Source organism: Triticum urartu, chromosome 6A, assembly GCF_056163025.1.
Source record: "Triticum urartu cultivar PI428250 chromosome 6A, HENAU_Tu73, whole genome shotgun sequence".
In the NCBI taxonomy this organism is placed as follows: Eukaryota; Viridiplantae; Streptophyta; class Magnoliopsida; order Poales; family Poaceae; genus Triticum; species Triticum urartu.
Window position 1 is genome coordinate 247113632 of NC_141878.1, and position 19884 is coordinate 247133515.

The window sequence follows — 19884 nt, forward strand, 5'->3', positions numbered from 1 at the left end:
GCGCGGAACCCGCAGCGGCGGAGACGGCCCAGGCGAAAACCGGCACAGCCTGATGGAGCTGGAAGGCCGCGGCATCGATGTCGGTTTGAAGTGTAGTCCGGCGGCGGCGAAGGTGGCTCAGCGGGGTGAGGTTCACCAGTAACTCACCATCGGGACGAAGCGCGGCGATTCGCGGCAGAGGCCAAGCCGGCTCAACGCGCGCACCCGACCCGGCGGAGGTGGCTTACTCGCGGCGGGTTACAACAGGGGAAGCGTGCCGGTGGCGCCGGCGAGGCAGGACCGCGGCTCGCGGAGGCGCCAGTGAGGCCGGGACAACTCGCAGAGGGTGGAGGCGGCTCGCGGCCTAGCGGAGGATTTGGGGGCAAACCTGCAACTGGGGGTAAACCGGCAACTGGGGGTAAACCGACAACTTGGTACAGGTGGGAGCGGCTCCAGGTGCGGCCGTCGATGTGGCTCAGATGGGACATAAGATGACCCGGAGGTCAAGTCGGCGGTGGGGCACAGCCGTCCGAATCAAGCTCGGAGGTGGAGCTTGGGAAGTAACCCAGCGGGGGGACCATGGACGGCAGCTTGAGCCGGCCGCGGCGGAATCTGAATTCATCCCCCGTCCATATCCTCGTCTCTGTTGTTGTCCCTACTTTAGTGGTTGCCCTTCACGTGCTCCGGCGAAGGTCGCACAAAGCCAACGCGAGTCGAGGCAGGCGGCTGCTCGGCACAGCTGTGACTGAAGAAGCTCGGCGGCGCTGGAGGAATAAATGGCCAGGATAAGCATGGGGCAGCGCCGGTGACTCACGGAGACGGCGGCTCAGAGGCGGATTCCATCGCGGCTCAGCGGGGGCAAGGCACGCCAGCAACTCGCCAGTGAACTCCTCGCGAAGGCGACCGCGGGTGAAGCTGCAAGGCAACAGAGGCAGCTCGATGCGGTCAATCCGGGTCGGGGTCATTAAGGAGAAAGTGGCAGGGTCGTGGTGACGGAGAAAAACAACTTTATGAGGCGCTCCAGCAACGAGGCAGCTTTAAAACGCGACCATATGGTAATCATCTGACGTTGGTTCGAAAAGCTTTTGGACTTTTACGTGGGGTAGCAGTCAACTCCTGATCTCCATGTTGGTCACGTACTAGTGCTAAAGCCCTCCATGTATTAGCACACATTGGTGATCACGGCTATTGAATAAAAAATTGAGCCTCCAACTGCTGACGTTGAGATGCTTTAGCATCAAATCCCTCTCTTTAATTCTTTAACCACTGTCTTGAATAACTCGAGGACAGATGTATGTATGTACCCTTCTGACTGATCGTCAGGAATATTGTGCTTCACCTAGTAATACGCGTTGGGCAAGGTCGACGAGCCCTGCGCCTATGTGCATAAACTGTCCGGGCGGATGGGATGCTGGTCTGATGGGACAACAGCAGCTGGTATTGATGAAGATTTGGACCATCAAAATCTGAATCCACGCGCGTGAAATGCAAGGTTTTTCCAGGCGAGTCGCCTTGTTTCGACTCTGACTCCAACCAATCACAAGCTTCTCAATCCTTGGTGGTCGGCGGCTTATGGCGCAACAGAAGAGGCCACTTGAGGCCATAGACGGGGGCGGTTTGGCAACTTAACAGAACGACGCTTGGAGCGGCGGGTTAAAGCCATGGCAGGTTGACCGGGGTGGCGTCTTGACAAGGCGGAGGTGGGTCGCGGCGATCCTCGGCAAAAGAACAGACCGGCCCTGAGACAAGGCAGGGCCGACTCGGAACAGCTTCGGGTGTAACTCGATGCTGACCACAATAGGGGCGACTTAGTAAACAACGACGCCGGCCACCAGTTAAAAACCTTCCTGACTCCACGCGTGACTCAACAACTAGTAGTAATTAGCTCCTTTTGACAGTGATTTAGAAGTCGATTCGTGGTTGGTTTGGCTCCCCTGTCACCTATGTCAGCGACCGTAGCGAATATTGATGCCTTCGGTTTCGACGGATCACCGGATCCTCGGTGACTTAACCCAAATTTCCCTTGAACTCAAAACCTCGTCCGGGCATTAGATCTGACTGCTGTTTTAGACTGATAAACTCAAAACTGATGCAAATATTTCCAAACCGATCTTTCTTCATCCGGAAAATTATGAACTTCTCGATCCTTGAGAAAAGATCCCTCCAAGAACTTATCTCCACCGTGCGCTCGCCCCACGGTGGGCGCCAACTGTCGTGGAATTGTCACGTGAGATGTCCTAGCGGAAGGACTTAGTCGTGAGGCCAACGCAACTATGTGGTAGCTTGAGAGGGGTTGAGCGGAATCGAGAAACGCAACACAAGACGAGGATTTAGACAGCTTCGGGCCCCGGGAAACATCATCCGGTAACAACCCTACATGCTATTTGAGGCTAGATCTCATTATCATCACGAGGGAGTCGCCGTAAACCGGCTCTCCTTTAATTGTGTCTAGCCCTAGAGATTGTTGTTTGCTTGTCCCTCTTTGGGGAGCCCTGCCCCTCCTTATATAAGTTAAAGGGGCGGGTTACATGTAGAGTCCATCTCGGACTAAGACTTAAACTATTTTGATTTCCCTTCCTGGGCTTCTTAATGTCTGCCGGTTTAACATTGTCTGCCGGTTTAACATTGTCTGCCGGTTTAACATTGTCTACCGGTTTAACATTGTCTGTTGGGTTGTGATTGACTTAACACCTGCCGGTGCTACCATCTGTCTTAACTCTGGCGGTTTAACACTCGCCGGTTTACCGTCTTTCTTAGCCATTTATCTTAACTGTCTGCCGGTTTGCCACCAGCCGGTTTACCGTCTGTCTTAGCCATCTGTCTTGACTCTCTGTCTTAACTCTCCGCCGGTTTACCATCCGCCGGTTTACCATCCGCCGGTTTACCAAGTCCCAGCCGGTTTACAACTCTAGCCGGGTCATACCGCGGGGTATATCCCCGACAACTAGCAAGCAAAGATAGAAGTGATTTCGAGGGTATGGTCATCTTGCCTGAAATCCCGCAAGGAAGAAGAACGAGTCCATGAAGAAGACAAACGGACGTAGTCGAACGGATCCTCATAACTCCGGAACGGAACCGAAGCTAACGAGAGAAGCAACCTGGAAAGAAGCAAACAACATAGTAAACAACCACCACATAAGCATGGCATGATGCACAACCAAGTATGATGCATGTCCGGTTTAATGAGGCATGGCATGGCAAAGTGCACAAACAAAACTACAAGTTAAGTGGAGGTCAATATGCAATGAGTTGCATATTGACGGAACACCACATGACTTATTTAGTTCTCTCTCATTTATGCACTCAACAATATTAAATGTTGGTTAGCATGGAAAGAGGTGAAGCATACATAAACTAACTATCTAGTCAAGTTTAAATGAGGCTGGAAATAGCAAACAACAATTCCGGTAAATCCTCATGTGCAAATTATGGATTTGGTACTGTTTTGCCCTAAACCATATTTTAGAGTTGTTAAACATGCAAAGTAAGTACATCATTTTAATCTATGCATTTTTCTACCCCAAATGCATATAAAGTTTGTTAGGTTTGGAGCTATGATTATTTAGTTATGAATTAAATCATTTTAGCATGGCATTTAAGCAAATTTAAACAAACAACATTTTGAACATTTTAAACATGGATGAAAGTGGCATATTATGAAACTAGATAAAATTCTAAGCAAGTTACATATATAAAGTTTATACATATGATGCACGGTTTGTGAGTTATTAAATGCATGAATCTTAGGGGGTTTCCTGCAAAACAAGCAAATCCTGGAATAATTGCCAAAATCGCAGAGCCAGAAAAAAAATATGACATGGGCCGAATCTGGGTGAGCGCATGATAATATGCAGCGCCCAGGGCGTCACATAATCAAACAGGGATGGGCTAGCTTCTGCTTACCTCGCGGGCCTTGGACCAGCGGATCTGGTGGGCTAAGGCTGCAGCAGGGCACGGGCGACTGGGCCTTGGGAGGGGCGCGGTCCATGTGCATTCAACGGGCAAAGGAGGTTTGCAAGCGATGCGCTCGTCCTCCTCTCGTACAGGAAGAAGTGGCGGCGGTCTCAGGGAGAAGAAGCAGGGAGGCCGGTGGGTGCAAGGACGGCGAGGCAGGAGACGACTCGGCGATGCTCGAAGCAGAGGCGAGGCAGGGGCGGTCGAAGCAGGGGCATCTCCTTGAGGCCGCCGGCTGGAAGCAGAGCAGGCAGGGCTGCTGGGACTCCGGCAAGCTGGGGAGGTCCGGCGCGTGAGGAAACGATACGGGAACGAAGGCTGGACGCGGGTCCGAGGCTCTCCAGCGCGGATCGGTTGGGAACCGCGGCGGCGCAACGAGCTGGAGCTATAGGAGGTCATCCATGGCGGCGCTGCAAAGACAACAGAGAGAGAGCAGCATGAGAGAGAGAGAGAGAAAAAGAGACCAGAGCGGGAGACGGGGGGAAACAAGGAAGGAGAAGGGTGCGAGGGATCCTAGTGCTCCGGTGGCTTGCGTCACCGGCGACGTGGAGACGAGCAAAGGCGGGTGAAGACGGGAGAAGCGGGGCTCTGCTTGCGGGAGGCTGGGAGCGAGGCTGCGGGATTTGAGCTAGGCGACTCTAGTTTGGCTCGATTGGATCTGGGAGGATCCCGATGACGATTTGGAAGGTGGCGGCGGGGAAATGGGACAAGCCCCTAGAAGTTAGGGTTTTGTCCAGATTTAGACTAGGAGGTATTATATAAGGAAAGATGGAGAGTTTAGGGGCTAATCCGTCCCTCCAATTAAAATCGAGCGGTAGAGAAAAATAGACTAGGAAGTCCAAATAAGAAAACGGTGATGTTTTGTAGATGTTTGGGGATGTTCCGGACCCAACGGTGATGACTGCCCGGGTCGGGTTCGGGTAAGCTTTCGGACGCGCGAGGGGGGTCGATGCACTGTGCAGAGAGGGTTAGACGGATAAGGTCAAGTGTGCGGTTGGACTGAGAAGAGAGAGGAGGAAAACAACACGGCAACCGTTTCCGGAGACCGAAAACGTCCGACGACGGACTCCGAATGCGATGAAACTTGGCAGGCGGCCTACTGACAACATAACAACACCACATGCCCACTTGCAACCCATTCCGAGAACATTTTCCGGCCGCTTATAAAATACTATTTCGGAGGTGTCGCGGGCGTGTGCGAGTGTGTCTGGGCTCAGAACGGACAACGGACGGAACTGGGGAAACCCGGACGAATGCAAGTTTTGAAAACATGATGATGCAATGCGGATGATGACATGGCAAGATGCAACACGCAAGCAAATGATATGGCAACGACGATGGACAACTGGGAGACACCTGGCGCAATGGTCTCGGGGCGTCACAAATAGCTTGGGATTCCATGGGCATCCCCAAGCTTAGGCTCTTATTACTCCTTATTCCTTCATCCATCGTAAGATAGCCCAAAATTTGAAAAGTTCAATCACACAAAACTCAACAAAACCTTCGTGAGATCCGTTAGTATAAGAGAACAAATCACTACTATAAGTGTTGTTGCAAACCAATTCATATTTTATTCTTGCATTATATCTACTGTATTCCAACTTTTCTATGGCAAAAACTCTTCAAAGAAAACCATAGAATCATCAAAACAAGCACACAATGCAAAGAAAACAGAATAGTCTGTAGAAATCTGGGTATTTCGAATACTTCTTTAACTCCAAAAATTCTGAAAAATAGGATGACCTGAGAAATTTGTATATTAATCTTCCGCAAAAAGAAGTGGTATTTTATCATGCTCTGGTAAAAAAATGAAAATTATTTTCGTGAGCGCAAAAGTTTCTATTTTTAGCAAGGTAAAGTCAACTATCACCCAAGAAGATCCTAAAGGCTTTACTTGGCACAAACACTAATTAGAACACAAAAAACACAATCTTAACAGTAGCATAATTTTGCCAACACTCAAGAACAGGAAGCAAAAAAGCAAAAATAAATTTTATTCATTGGGTTGCCTCTCAACAAGCACTATTGTTTCACGCCCCTAGCTAGGCATAGAGTAAGGATCTAAGTTTTGTCATCCTTGTCCTTAGTTTCCTTAGAAGTGTTTTCGTTATGGGGTTTTGTAAAAACAACATAAAACATATCATCCATAGAAACCTTAGCACTATTAAGGTGCTTATCATCATAACCCCTTTGATTTCCAGCAACAATCCAAGAGTAATGTTGATTAACATTATCGAAAACTTGTTGGATTATATCTAAAATAGGGACTTCCTTTTTAAGATTCTCATCAAAGATTTTATTATCCCCAAGCAAATGTCTTAACGCATAATCACTATTGTAAAGAATTTCATCTATCACGGGCTTCTCATGATTCATACCATAAAAGTCAAAGATTTCCCTAGCTTCCCATATTATGTAGTCAAATTCATTCATAAGAACGAGAGTGGCTAACTCTTTAGCCTTAGGATTCTTTATATCGGGAAGCTCAAAAAACAATCTTTGTAAAGTAGGGTGAGTTCGGATAAATTTACTTTCAAGTTTCAGAACTAACGTTGAAATAGCATCCGCATAAGATCTAGTATTTCTAAGTATAGGAGCATCATCAAGACTTAGATTTCCAACACAATTGAAAAATTCTTGGATACGTTCTTTTCCCATAACATTCCCTTGCCCCAAGATAAAAGTTTTAGCATCCAAATTGCCCGTACATCCAATCTTAGGAGTTCGTCCATCATCTGTTGCTGCCATACCAAAATAACTCATGATTGCAAGCAAAGGATAGAGCTGACAAGGAAACGACGAACGAAAAAGAGGGCGAATAAAACGGCAAATTTTTGTGAAGTGGGGAGAGGAAAACAAGAGGCAAATGTCAAATAATGTAAATTGCGAGGAGATGGGATTTGTGATTAGGAACCTGGTAGATGTTGATGATTTCTCCCCGGCAATGGCACCATAAATTCCTTTTGATGTCTGCTAGACTACGTCGGTATTTCCCCAAAGAGGAAGGGATGATGCAACAGAGCGACGGTAGGTATTTCCCTTAGTGATGAGACCAAGGTTATCGAACCAGTAGGAGAACCAAGCAACACTACGTAAACAACACCTGCACAAAAATAACAAATACTCGCAACCTGACGTGTTAAAGGGGTTGTCAATCCCTTTCGGGTAACGGCGCCAAAATTTGGCAAACATATGTGATAAAAATATGATAGATGCGATAAATAGAGTAACGCAATAAGAATGATGACATGATGCAGACAAGATCTATTTATGTAGAAATAGACCCCATCTTGTTATCCTTCATAGCAACGATACATACATCTCGATTCCCCTTTTGTCACTGGGATCAAGCACCGTAAGATCGAACCCATTACAAAGCACCTCTTCCATTGCAAAATAAATAGATCAATTTGGCCAAACAAAACCTAAATATCGGAGAAGAAATATGAGGCTATAAGCAATCATGCATCTAAGAGATCAAAGAAGACTCAAATAACTTTCATGGATAAAAAGAGATAGATCCGATCATAAACTCAAAGTTCCTCGGATTCCAACAAACACACCGCAAAAGAATTACATCATATGGATCTCCAAGAGACCATTGTATTGAGAATGAAACGAGAGAGAGGAAGCCATGTAGCTACTAACTACGGACCCGAAGGTCTACAAAGAACTACTCACTCATCATTGGAGAGGCACCAATGGACATGATGAACCCCTCCGAGAAGGTGTCTAGATTGGATCTGGTGTTTCTGGAACTTGCGGTGGCGGGAATTTATTTTCGTCGACTCTCCTAGGGTTTCTGGAATATTGGGGTATTTATAAAGCAAAGAGGCGGTCCGGGGGCACCCGATGTGGGCACAACCCACCAGGGCGCGCCTTGGTGGGTTGTGCTCCCCTCGGAGCACCCCCAGGCGGTTCTCCGGCCCACTGGATGTCTTCTGGTCCAAAATAAACCCACAAAAAGTTTCGCTGCGTTTGGACTCCATTTGATATTGATTTCCTGCGATGTAAAACACATGCAAAAAACAACAACTAGCACTTGGCACTATGTCAATAGGTTAGTACCAAAAAATGATATAAATTGACTATAAAATTATTATAAAACATGCAAGAAAGATAATATAACAGCATGGAACAATCAAAAGTTATAGATACGTTGGAGACGTATTAGTGAGTCATCAAGTTTGTTGTTTTAACCTTCTTCAAGGACCGACCGTAGTAAAATTCGATTCAACTAAAGTAGGAGAAACAAACACCCTGAAGGAAATATGCCCTAGAGGAAATAATAAAGCTATTATTTATTTCCTTATTTCATGATAAATGTTTATTATTCATGCTAGAATTGTATTAACCGGAAACATAATACATGTGTGAATACATAGACAAACAGAGTGTCACTAGTATGCCTCTACTTGACTAGCTCGTTGATCAAAGATGGTTATGTTTCCTAACCATAGACATGAGTTGTCATTTGATAAACGGGATCACATCATTAGGAGAATGATGTGATTGACTTGACCCATTCCGTTAGCTTAGCACTTGATCGTTTTAGTTTACTGCTATTGCTTTCTTCATGACTTATACATGTTCCCATGACTATGAGATTATGCAACTCCTGATTACCGGAGGAACACTTTGTGTGGTACCAAACGTCACAACGTAACTGGGTGATTATAAAGGTGCTCTACAGGTGTCTCCGATGGTACTTGTTGAGTTGGCATAGATCGAGATTAGGATTTGTCACTCCGATTGTCGGAGAGGTATCTCTGGGCCCTCTCGGCAATGCACATCACTATAAGCCTTGCAAGCAATGCAACTAATGAGTTAGTTGCGGAATGATGCATTATGAAAACGAGTAAAGAGACTTGCCGGTAATGAGATTGAACTAGGTATTGAGATACCGATGATCGAATCTCGGGCAAGTAACATACCGATGACAAAGGGAACAACGTATGTTGTTATGCGGTTTGACCGATAAAGATCTTTGTAGAATATGTAGGAGCTAATATGAGCATCCAGGTTTCGCTATTGGTTATTGACCGGAGACGGGTTTCGATCATGTCTACATAGTTCTTGAACTCGCAGGGTCTGCACGCTTAAAGTTTGGTGACGATCGGTATTATGAGTTTATGTGTTTTGATGTACCGAAGGTAGTTCAGAGTCCCAGATGTGATCACGAATATGAAGAGGAGTCTCAAAATGGTCGAGACGTAAAGATTGATATATTGGACGGCTATATTCGGATACCGGAAGTGTTCCTGATGATTTCGGAGAAAACCGGAGTGCCGGAGGGGTTACCGGAACCCCCCGGGAAAGTATTGGGCCTTAGTGGGCCTGAGGGGAGAGAGAGGGTTGTAGCCCAGGAGGTGGCGCGCCCCCTCCCATGGGGAGTCTGAATTGGACTAGGGGAGGGGGGCGCAGCCCCTCTTTCCCTCTCCCTCTCTTTCCTTCCCCTTCCCTTTTCCTAGTTGGACTAGGAAAGGATGAATCCCCTTCCTAGTAGGAAGAGGATTCCTCCTCTCCTTGGGGCGCACCAAGGCTGGCCGGCCTCCCCCCTTGATCCTTTATATACGGGGGCGGGGGGCACCCAAAGACACACAAGTTGATTGTTCCAAGCCGTGTGCGGTGCCCCCTCCATCATAATCCACCCCGATCATATCGTAGCGGTGCTTAGGCGAAGCTCTGCGTCGGTAGCAACATCATCACCGTGATCACGCCATCGTACTTATGGAACTCTCCCGTGAAGCTCTGCTGGATCGGAATTCGTGGGACGTCATCGAGCTGAACGTGTGCTGAACTCGGAGGTGCCGTGCGTTTGGTACTTGTATCGGTCGAATCATGAAGACGTTCGACTACATCAACCGTGTTCTCATAACACTTCTGCTTACAGTCTATGAGGGTACATGAACGATACTCTCCCCTCTCGTTGCTATGCATCACCATGATCTTGCGTGTGCGTAGGAAAATTTTGAAATTACTACGTTCCCGAACAGTGGCATTCGAGCCAGATTTATGCGTAGATGTTATATGCATGAGTAGAACACAAGTGAGTTGTGGGCGATACAAGTCATACTGCTTACCAGCATGTCATACTTTGGTTCGGCAGTATTGTTGGATGAAGCGGCCCGGATCGACATTACGCGTACGCTTACGCGAGACTGGTTCTACCGACGTGCTTTGCACACAGGTGGCTGGCGGGTGTCAGTTTCTCCAACTTTAGTTGAATCGAGTGTGACTATGCCCGGTCCTTATTGAAGGTTAAAACAACACTAACTTGATGAAATATCGTTGTGGTTTTGATGCGTAGGTAAGAACGGTTCTTGCTCAGCCTGTAACAGCCACGCAAAACTTGCAACAACAAAGTAGAGGACGTCTAACTTGTTTTTGCAGGGCATGTTGTGATGTGATATGGTCAAGGCATGATGCTATATTTTATTGTATGAAATGATCATGTTTTGTAACAGAGTTATCGGCAACTGGCAGGAGCCATATGGTTATCGCTTTATTGTATGCAATGCAATCGCCCTGTAATTGCTTTACTTTATCACTAAACGGTAGCGATAGTCGTAGAAGCAATATTTGGCGAGATGACAACGATGCTACGATGGAGATCAAGGTGTCGCGCCGGTGACGGATGGTGATCATGACAGTGCTTTGGAGATGGAGATCAAAGGCACAAGATGATGATGGCCATATCATATCACTTATATTGATTGCATGTGATGTTTATCCTTTGTGCATCTTATTCTGCTTGATTGACGGTGGCATTATAAGATGATCTCTCACTAAATTTCAAGGTACAAGTGTTCTCCCTGAGTATGCACCGTTGCCAAAATTCATCGTGTCGAGACACCGCGTGATGATCGGGTGTGATAAGCTCTACGTTCACATATAACAGGTGCAAGCCAGTTTTTGCACACGCAGAAATACTCGGGTTAAACTTGACGAGCCTAGCATATGCAGATATGGCCTCGAAACACTGAGACCGGAAGGTCGAGCGTGAATCATATAGTAGATATGATCAACATAGTGATGTTCACCATTGAAAACTACTTCATTTCACGTGATGATCGGTCATAGTTTAGTTGATCTGGATCACGTGATCACTTAGATGATTAGAGGGATGTCTATCTAAGTGGGAGTTCTTAAATATGATTAATTGAACTTTAATTTATCATGAAATTAGTACCTGATAGTATTTTGCTTGTTTATGTTGTTGTAGATAGATGGCCCGTGCTGTTGTTCCATTATTTTTTAATGCGTTCCTTGAGAAAGCAAAGTTGAAAGATGATGATAGCAATTACACGGACTGGGTCCGTAACTTGAGGATTATCGTCATTGCTGCACAGAAGAATTACGTTCTAGAAGCACCGCTAAGTGCCAAACCCGCTGCAGGAGCAACACCAGATGTTATGAACGTCTGGCAGAGCAAAGCTGATGACTACTCGATAGTTCAGTGTGCCATGCTTTACGGCTTAAACCAGGACTTCAACGACGTTTTAAACGTTATGGAGCATATGAGATGTTCCAGGAGTTGAAGTTAATATTTCAAGCAAATGCCTAGATTGAGAGATATGAAGTCTTCAATAAGTTCTACAGCTGCAAGATGGCGGAGAATAGTTCTGTCAGTGAACATATACTCAGAATGTCTGGGTACGATAACCACTTGACTCATCTGGGAGTTAATCTTCCGGTTGATAGTGTCATCGACAGAGTTCTTTAATCACTGCCACCAACCTACAAGAGCTTCGTGATGAACTATAATATGCAAGGGATGGATAAGACGATTTCCGAGCTCTTCGCAATGCTAAAGGCTGCGAAGGTAGAAATCAAGAAGGAGCATCAAGTGTTGATGGTCAACAAGACCACTAGTTTCAAGAAAAAGGGTAAAGGGAAGAAGAAAGGGAACTTCAAGATGAATGGCAAACAAGTTGTTGCTCAAGAGAAGAAACCCAAGTCTGGACCTAAGCTTGAGACTGAGTGTTTCTACTGCAAAGGGGCTGATCACTGCAAGCGGATCTGCCCCAAGTATTTGGCGGATAAGAAGGATAACAAAGTGAACAAAGGTATATGTGATATACATATTATTAATGTGTACCTTACTAAAACTCGCAGTAGCACCTGGGTATTTGATACTGGTTCTGTTGCTAATATTTGCAATTCGAAACAGGGACTACGGATTAAGCGAAGATTGGCTAAGGACGATGTGAAAATGCGCGTGGAAAATGGTTTCAAAGTCGATGTGATTGCCGTCGGTACGCTATCTCTACATTTATCTTTGTGATTAATTTTAGACCCAAGTAATTGTTATTTGATGTCAGCGTTGAATATAAACATTATATCTGGATCTTGTTTGATGCGAGACGGTTATTTATTTAAATCAAAGAATAATGATTATTCTATTTATACGAGTAATATCTTTTATGATCATGGACTCTTAAAGAATAGTCTATTTTTAATGAATTTCGATAGTCTATTTGACAGTCTCCGTTCCGGGTTTACTTTCATCCCAGCAAAGTCGATTTTTTTTCGTCCCCCTCAAGTTCCCTCACAGGCCAGAAAATCGAACCAACCCACGTTAAGAGGGAGTGATGCTACTCCCATCGCGAGCAAGAAAATCGGAAGGAAAGAAAGCCAACGAAAAAAAATCGTCTTGGAACGAGGCCTCCAGGTGCCCTCGAGCTCGCACTCGCATCAGGAGTGATGCTACTTCCAGGCCACCACGCCACACCACCAGATCCCTTCGCCGCCGCCTCGCACTCGCATCCCATCGCCGCCGCCCGTGCGTTCTCGATCGGAGAGGACGCCCCCTTCGCCGCCGCTGAGATCCGAGAAGAGTCGCCCTTCGCCGCCGCCTCCCTTGCAAGGACGCCCCGCCATGGGTCTCTATCGGTGCCACGACTGCCGCGGCCTCCCCACCTGCCGACGCTCTAGATCCGGCCGTAGTTGACTCCCTGTACATCATCTCAAGGGGGAGGGGCGTGAGGCGGTTGCCGCCGTCGGTGGCTGCACTTGAAGGTCTCCGCCGCTTGCTCCAACCAGATCCAGCCAGACCGTCCAGTGGTGGTCCACGTGCATCTGGACGGACGCAACGGCTTTGCCTCCCCTGTCCCATGTCTTCGTCCACCACACCATCCGATTGCGGTAATAAATCTATAGCCATGCCCTTTTCCTTGAGATGAACTACAAAATTTCTGTTCTGTTATATCTTGGTGAATGTCTCGCCAATTGCCATACAAATACATGTGTGCTTCTCCTGTCGTGCATTTGCTGGGTAAGCTGCTGCTACCCGGGCTCACATGACCCCGTGGAGGAAGGAGCTGCGCAAGGAATCACTGCCAAAAGACTCAAGACGAGTTTGGAGTGTCCTGGATTCCAGGCCATGTTCCGCAAGGAAGAAGCAACGATAGCTAGCCGAGGGTTCAGATTGACGTTCGCTTTGATTCTCGTTGATTCATTATTTTGACCGACCCAAGCAGCGCCGGCGCTCACGGAGGAGAACCTGATGTTCCTAGAGGCCTGACGCGCGGTCGATCACACTTACTACGACAAGTCCTCCAACGGGTGGAGCTGGTTCAGGTACCACAAGCACCCTCCATGACAAGCAGGTTCCAGTTGTGCAAAGTCTGCCTGCTAGTGCTATCCATACCGCGCCATAGCAAAATAGGTTTATCTGATGCCTCAACGGCCCACACTTCTGCCAGTCACCCATTTATTTAGTGTTGGTCTGGGGAATTTTTTGAGTTGTTGTGTGTACCTTCATGTTTTTCCTTGTGAAATATCTTCATGTTTTTTAGATTACATAAATTTTTGAAAGCTGGATTTTTGTATGTCTTAGTTTCTACATTTTGTGAAACTGAAAGCTTTTATCATTGGACAGAAAAATAAACTTCTTCTGTTGCTATTTTGTATTTGACCTGACATTGTTTGTTTTCCAATTTCAGCTTTGGATCAGGACTAACCTCTAGCCAGGAAAGAACCTGAATCCCAAGGTGAGAGGCACCTTGTCCCTTAATAGTAGAGATGTGAACAAGTACTTTTCTTTATTTTGCTTCTTACTCACAAGTAGTTTCATTCAATGTGCTTACATGAGATGTGAACCCACAAATTCAGTGAGCTGGGAACTCAAAATTCCAATGAGGTTTTGAGATGCAGCAAATTATACTCATCGTATGCCTCGTTATTATTGTTGTTGTGTAGTTTTATTCCCAGTCGACGGCAGTGGCGGTGCCCACGTCCGCGTCATCAGTGCTGCTAAGGGGCGCCTCACCCTGTTCGGCATTATCTTCTGTTCTTCCTACGGCTGCAAGAACCCTCACCTTGGCTATGGCAGATGCGACAGATAAAGCAGACGGTCATCTTCTCTCCTTTCTCTTTTACCATTAGAGAATTTTAGCCAAGCCTGCTGAGTAACACAAAGCTATTATATGCGTTCAATGGAATGTCTGCAATGCCAACAATATTCTGAATAAAAATGAACAAGGGTAACATGCATTGGATGGCTCAATTGTTTGTTGAACTAGGTTCGGTTTAGCTTGCTCTCCCCAATACAAATTTTCCCACAGCTCATGCGTTCAAAGATGGTGATTTCAAGAATCTGTCAAGTTCAACAAATCATGCTTCTGTTTATAGAAACTTAAATAACAACATACATGTAATTTGTTTGCTTAATCACTTTATTGTTCGTTACTCTCGATCACCACCGGAGAAGGCGATACTCAAATTTGTGGCTGGGTGCATCTGCGGAAGTACTTGCTGATCTTCCCATGTCAGGTTGTCCTTTTCCCCTCTTAGATGTTGTAGGGTGTGTTTGCTTCCTGTCACCAACCGGAATGTCATGGGTTGGACCCGCTCCTGGGCCTCGTTCCAGCGTTTAGTTCGTAACTAGGATGGAACCCACTCGTTCCCTGCGGCCGAATATTCAGCAGAGATCCGGAACCGAGCGATACCTCCGAATCGAAGGAATTACAAGGAACCGCTCGTTCTCTCCCTTTCCTCTCCCGTAACCCGGCCATATCCCCTCCCTCTCTGTGCGCCGCCGCTCTCTCGTCTCGCCCCTCCCTCTCAGGTGCGCCGCTGCTCTCTCGTCTCGCCCCTCCCTCTCCGGTGCGCCGCTATTCCCTCGTCGCCCCTTCCTCTCCGGTGCGCTGCCTGTCCCTCATCTCTATTCCTCCCATAGATCTGCACCACCACTCGATCTGCGCTGCTATCGACTCACCATCTCTCTCTGTCGATCTGCAGCACAAAAAGGGAAGAAAATTGGGGTGCTAGGAAGAAGAGGAGCACGTGCGGACGGCGAGCAGCTGCGTGGCTGCTGTTGCAGCTGGGTTACAACACCGGTAGAGGCTACAGCAGCGGCTGCAATCTTCCTCCTTGAATATGCTTAGCTCTACAGATTTTACTGCATGTAGCTACGAGAGAGATGGGGAGGATATTGAGATGACACTCGTGGTTGCTTTTTGATTAAAGTTTGGTGTTCTATGCTGTTCAAACTAGTACCATATCCTTTGCAAGGATTGTTAGTTTCTCTGAAGTAAAATAGGCACACTCAAATTGCTATTGTCTGCTACTCCTACATCTTTGTAATAATTAGTGGAGCCATTGTTTTTTAAAAGGATGTTGTTTTCCTTGCAAATATAAACAAGATGCTGCTGAAATTTTGTATTTTTGATATTCCGTTCTTCATTCCGTGCTTCCGGACCGAACACATGAACGGAACCATTCCATTCTACTTTTTGCTCGTACCGAACATAGGGCCGGAACCAACCCGTTCCTCTGGAATGGAACCATTCCATTCCGTGACAGTTGGTTCCTGAACCAAACACACCCGTAATGTGTTCTTCACATGTGACAACACTAAGTGAACCATTTTGGGCTTCATTTGCATTCTAGCATGGTGGTCTGTCCTATAGCTAGCTATAAATGTTGGCAGTTTCTTCCCTTTTTCTTTGGTGTTGTTTATTTACTGAAAAGAGTGTTTTTCTTGGTTTAGTATTACCTAACATAGTCATGTAAAGTAAACTAAACTGTTCAAATGCCCTCATGTTACTAAAAGGTGCAAATAGTTAGCATAGCTGTAGTCGGTGCCCTGTTATTATTTGTTAAGTTAGGATGCTTACGTTGTGGTTCGTTGTGTATGTAAGCTGACAAGTACTCCCTCCGTTCCAAATTACTCGTCGCAGAAATGGATGTATCTAGAACTAAAATACATCTAGATACATCCATACCTGCGACAAGTAATTCGGAACGGAGGGAGTAATACATCTCTATTTTTCCAGTTTCAGAAAAAAATTGCACTGGATTGTGCCGGCTGGGGTGGTCACTTTCTTTGGAAAGAAAGAAACATATATATTGGAGATGCATGCGTTTAGATTTTTTTTGCTATGAGTTCAATAGTCTCTGTTAAATCACAGTAATTTTGTTGCTCTGCTGAGCAGGTTTTCTTATACATATATTTATTTTGAAAATTCATAGATGGATGAAATGCTGCTGAGACGTTACAAGATATTCCAGCAGAGGCATCCTTACCGTCCGCATTACAAGGATATGAGAACATTGGGGTCCTGAAGGCAGTGACCTGTTTACCATACACGTATTTACTTCCTTTCTAGGGCGGAACAATGGAAGGCACAATTCCAAGTACAGCTCTTCAAGAACAGTTCTCTGAAGGAACAACAATTTACAAGCTTGGCGCTTACCAGGTTCAATATGCTAGGGAAAGATACAAAACTGTAGATCGTCCATGGAGAGTAGTGTTTGCCCAAAAAACTACCGTGGAACCAATTGTGCCTCAGCCACCAAACTTTCCCAATTATGGATATACCACCTACAATGTACACAGTATCAAAGCCGCATTAAACAAATCATTTTGTTGTCAGGTCAGCAACTCTTAAGAATTGTTTTTATTGTATAATTTTCCACTTCTTACAACTTACAATTTACTGAACTTGTGAATGTACACAGTATCACAAGAATATTTGCGCCGAGTGGCGGATCGATTGACCAGATATGAGAAAATCACATCACAAACGTGCGCCAACTTTTATCATTTTTCATTCCGTGTTCTTATCTCTCCACTGAAACAATGATATATCTTTCCAGAATGCCCGCCATTGTGACGTTTTGGGGAAAATTAGCAGATTCCCTTGATGCAGACAAGCTACAACGGTGGTCTGCTCAAGAACCCATTATAGTTCTATTTGTTGGCATGCCAGTACATGAATTTAATGTAAGTACTTATCGTCATCTTATATCCATCCTGCACAATTTAGATAAGAAATTAAAATTACCTGTTAAATTTTTTGTACAGGAAACTTGGCCTTCAAGTCCTGTCTGCCATATTGCGATGGAACGGCAGTATAATATACAAAACTTTGACGAGGCTCATCTGCTTCAAAATTTCACAATAAGGTTTGCCTTTTTTCTCTTTGCATTTATTCTGTTAAGTCTTCAGATTGTTTGTGTTGGCCGACGAAAAAAGATTTAGGATCCTAGATTTCTACTTATATCACTCTGCAAGCTCACTAACCAATCCGTCCATTTGGATTTCAGCAGATATAATGGACTATATTCACTCACGTTGGCCACAACCTGTTTGAAGAAATTTCTCTTTTGATTTATTGGTGTGAAGTTGTTGTTTCATAGATATATCTAAGCAAGGAAAGTTTGTTGTAGAGATATATGCATGTTCTGGCCTTGTATTCTCGTCCGTTTCATGTTCGAGATCAACGTATTCATTAGATTAAATTTTAGTGTTGCATCGTTAAGCACTTTCTTGAATAACATGCAATAGGTGTATGTTCTATAACCTCTACGCTTTAGCTGGAAATGGTAACTTGATTGAACTCGATCAGTTGTAAGCTTACCTAAATTCGTACGTACATAAACAAACTGCACTTCCATCTCCCTGTAGTCATAAAGAAGTATACTGTAAAAGTCATAGATGATCAATACTATTTCATTTGCATAAACAAACTCAAGGCATGTACACATTTTGGATCACGATCTACTATTTACCATGCATCAGTTAACTCAAGGCATGGAGAAGATAGAGATTGTCTAATATATCTGATAGCGCAATATAATTTTCTCTTGCATATTTATAATCTGCCATTTGAATGATGTTTTTTGTGTTCTAGTCCAATCAAGACAATTTGCAACTTTGGTGTTGTCACATTGGAGTCCGTGCTGAGCAGCAATGGGAGACTGTCATTGATGCCCAACCAATGATGCCGACGAAGGAACGAGAGTCGACGAGGAGTAGACGCCATCGGTTCTTGAACTGCCAAGCCACTGTTGTCCGTTTGGTAATGTCCGACGCATCAGTGGCATAGTATGACTTGCCCCGATTTTGATGTCGTCTACCAACATCAGACGAAGGGAACCCGTCCCGGTTTCCATCTTGATGGTAAGTTCTCTAATCTTCTATCTCATGGGATGTGATGTGGTTGCCTTCATTTTGGCTTTTGACAAAGGGTTGAAATTAGCTTATGTGCTTCCGACGATTGAAATTCCAGTTATATTATCAACCTTCAGCGAGCAGTGACAACGAACTCCATCCCCCCACCACACCACACCCATGTTTCATATGATGTGCTTTAAGCCATGTTTCAGCTTGTCTCGACCCAAGCATGTATTTTTTGTTTCAGTTGTTGAGATCTGCACTACAAAACTGAGAAAGACCCATAACTTTTTACAGGTCAGCCATGTTTACTAAAATATATAATTTCTAAAACATTTCCAGCAATATGTGAGTTGTTTGCTTGCTCAACCTTACGCTAGGATCATTTCTACAGACTAAATAGAGGGAAGTTGGCTTGTGCCTTACTAGAGACAGATGAACCAACAAAATGATTGGAAAGGCTCTTTCCAAGCATAAGGTAAGCTGAATCTTGTACAACTTACTTCTTAATATATTTTGGTCAGTATGTTGTTTATTTTCTGAAATTGATACTCCATTGTAGAGGAGCTTTTCAAGGAACCTAAGAACCGGAACCTCCCCTCCCCCTCCTGCGACGCTCCCGCGGGCGTCCAGGGGGCAACCCTAGCACCGCCGCCGGTCCCCCCTCCTGCTCTCCCTCCTCCCTCGCCGCCGCCCGGGGGCGCGAGCGGGCGAAGCCCGCTCGTCGCTGGCGGCAGCGGGGCCTTCTCGTCTCTGCGCGTGGGTGTTTCGGCGCGTGTGCCGTTGCCCGGCCAGGCCCTTGCGGCAGGTCGACGTCGCACGACGCTGGAGACTCCCCTGGTGGCCATACATGGATGCGGCAGAGGGCTCTGCTTCCTCATTAGATTAAATTTTGGTGTTGCATTGTTGAGCACTTCATGTGAATGTTCTCTAGTCTCTATTGTGCAGGGGGTTCTACTCCCTCTTGAGGCAAGTGTGGATGTAATGGATATTGATTGTGGTTGTTTGGACAAAAATATTGCGTGCAAACATTATTGAGTACTGATGGTGAGACTTCCAATTCCTTTATCTTTTGTCCGTTTAATCAAGAACAATGTTTAGAGCTTACATGGCTGTCCAAATTTAGTTCTGTAAGAGAAATATTGATGTCATGCAATGTTTAGTGTGGAGTAGGGCAGTTATTTTTACAGAGTTGTTCCTCAGTTCTCATTGAGCAAAGATTGAATGCGTGTGATTTGATCTACTACCAAGTCAATCTTGGTCCACATTGTCGGAGTTTTCTTATTAAGTTTTTTTGTTGCTATTAGTATTTTCATTTATGCAGAGGGGCCGGGTATAATGCTTAAACATTTTAAGTAATAAAGCGCCCTTCATTGAAAAATAATAGTATTTTCATTTAAACTGGAAGTTTATGTGAAGAAGCTGTGTTGAAATGTATGAGTTTGTTTTCCTATTTTTTTTTGGAAGAATGAGACTATCAGGAACAGTATCAAGTTTGTAGCTGCTCATCGTCTCATCCATAAAAAAGGTTTAGCTGCTCACGTAAT

General features: G+C 45.4%; 1 protein-coding gene across 5 annotated transcripts; it reads left to right on the forward strand.

Moving 5' to 3' along the window:
- Positions 1-12506: 12506 nt before the first annotated feature.
- Positions 12507-19405, forward strand: LOC125512538 (uncharacterized). Of its 5 annotated transcripts, none has more exons than XM_087527742.1 (11): positions 12507-13080; positions 13216-13515; positions 13881-13928; positions 14137-16814; positions 16900-16966; positions 17038-17164; positions 17246-17346; positions 18075-18343; positions 18453-18634; positions 18732-18815; positions 18900-19405. In XM_087527742.1, exons 4-8 carry the CDS (start codon positions 16679-16681, stop codon positions 18163-18165), a joined length of 522 nt encoding a protein of 173 aa, XP_087383868.1. In that variant the 5' UTR covers positions 12507-13080; positions 13216-13515; positions 13881-13928; positions 14137-16678; the 3' UTR covers positions 18166-18343; positions 18453-18634; positions 18732-18815; positions 18900-19405. The 5 variants fall into 5 exon arrangements, with proteins under 5 accessions (XP_087383868.1, XP_087383869.1, XP_087383870.1 ...); XM_087527743.1 differs by having other exon boundaries at positions 13416-13515; XM_087527744.1 differs by having other exon boundaries at positions 12507-13515; positions 18423-18634.
- Positions 19406-19884: the final 479 nt, after the last annotated feature.

Coding starts and splice junctions, on each gene's coding strand:
- LOC125512538 (XM_087527744.1), top strand. CDS start 16,679: ATGGAGAGTAGTGTTTGCCCAAAAAACTACCGTGGAACCAATTGTGCC. Junction 16,815..16,899: donor ACAAATCATTTTGTTGTCAG/GTCAGCAACTCT, acceptor GAATGTACACAG/TATCACAAGAATATTTGCGC. Junction 17,165..17,245: donor TGCCAGTACATGAATTTAAT/GTAAGTACTTAT, acceptor TTTTTTGTACAG/GAAACTTGGCCTTCAAGTCC.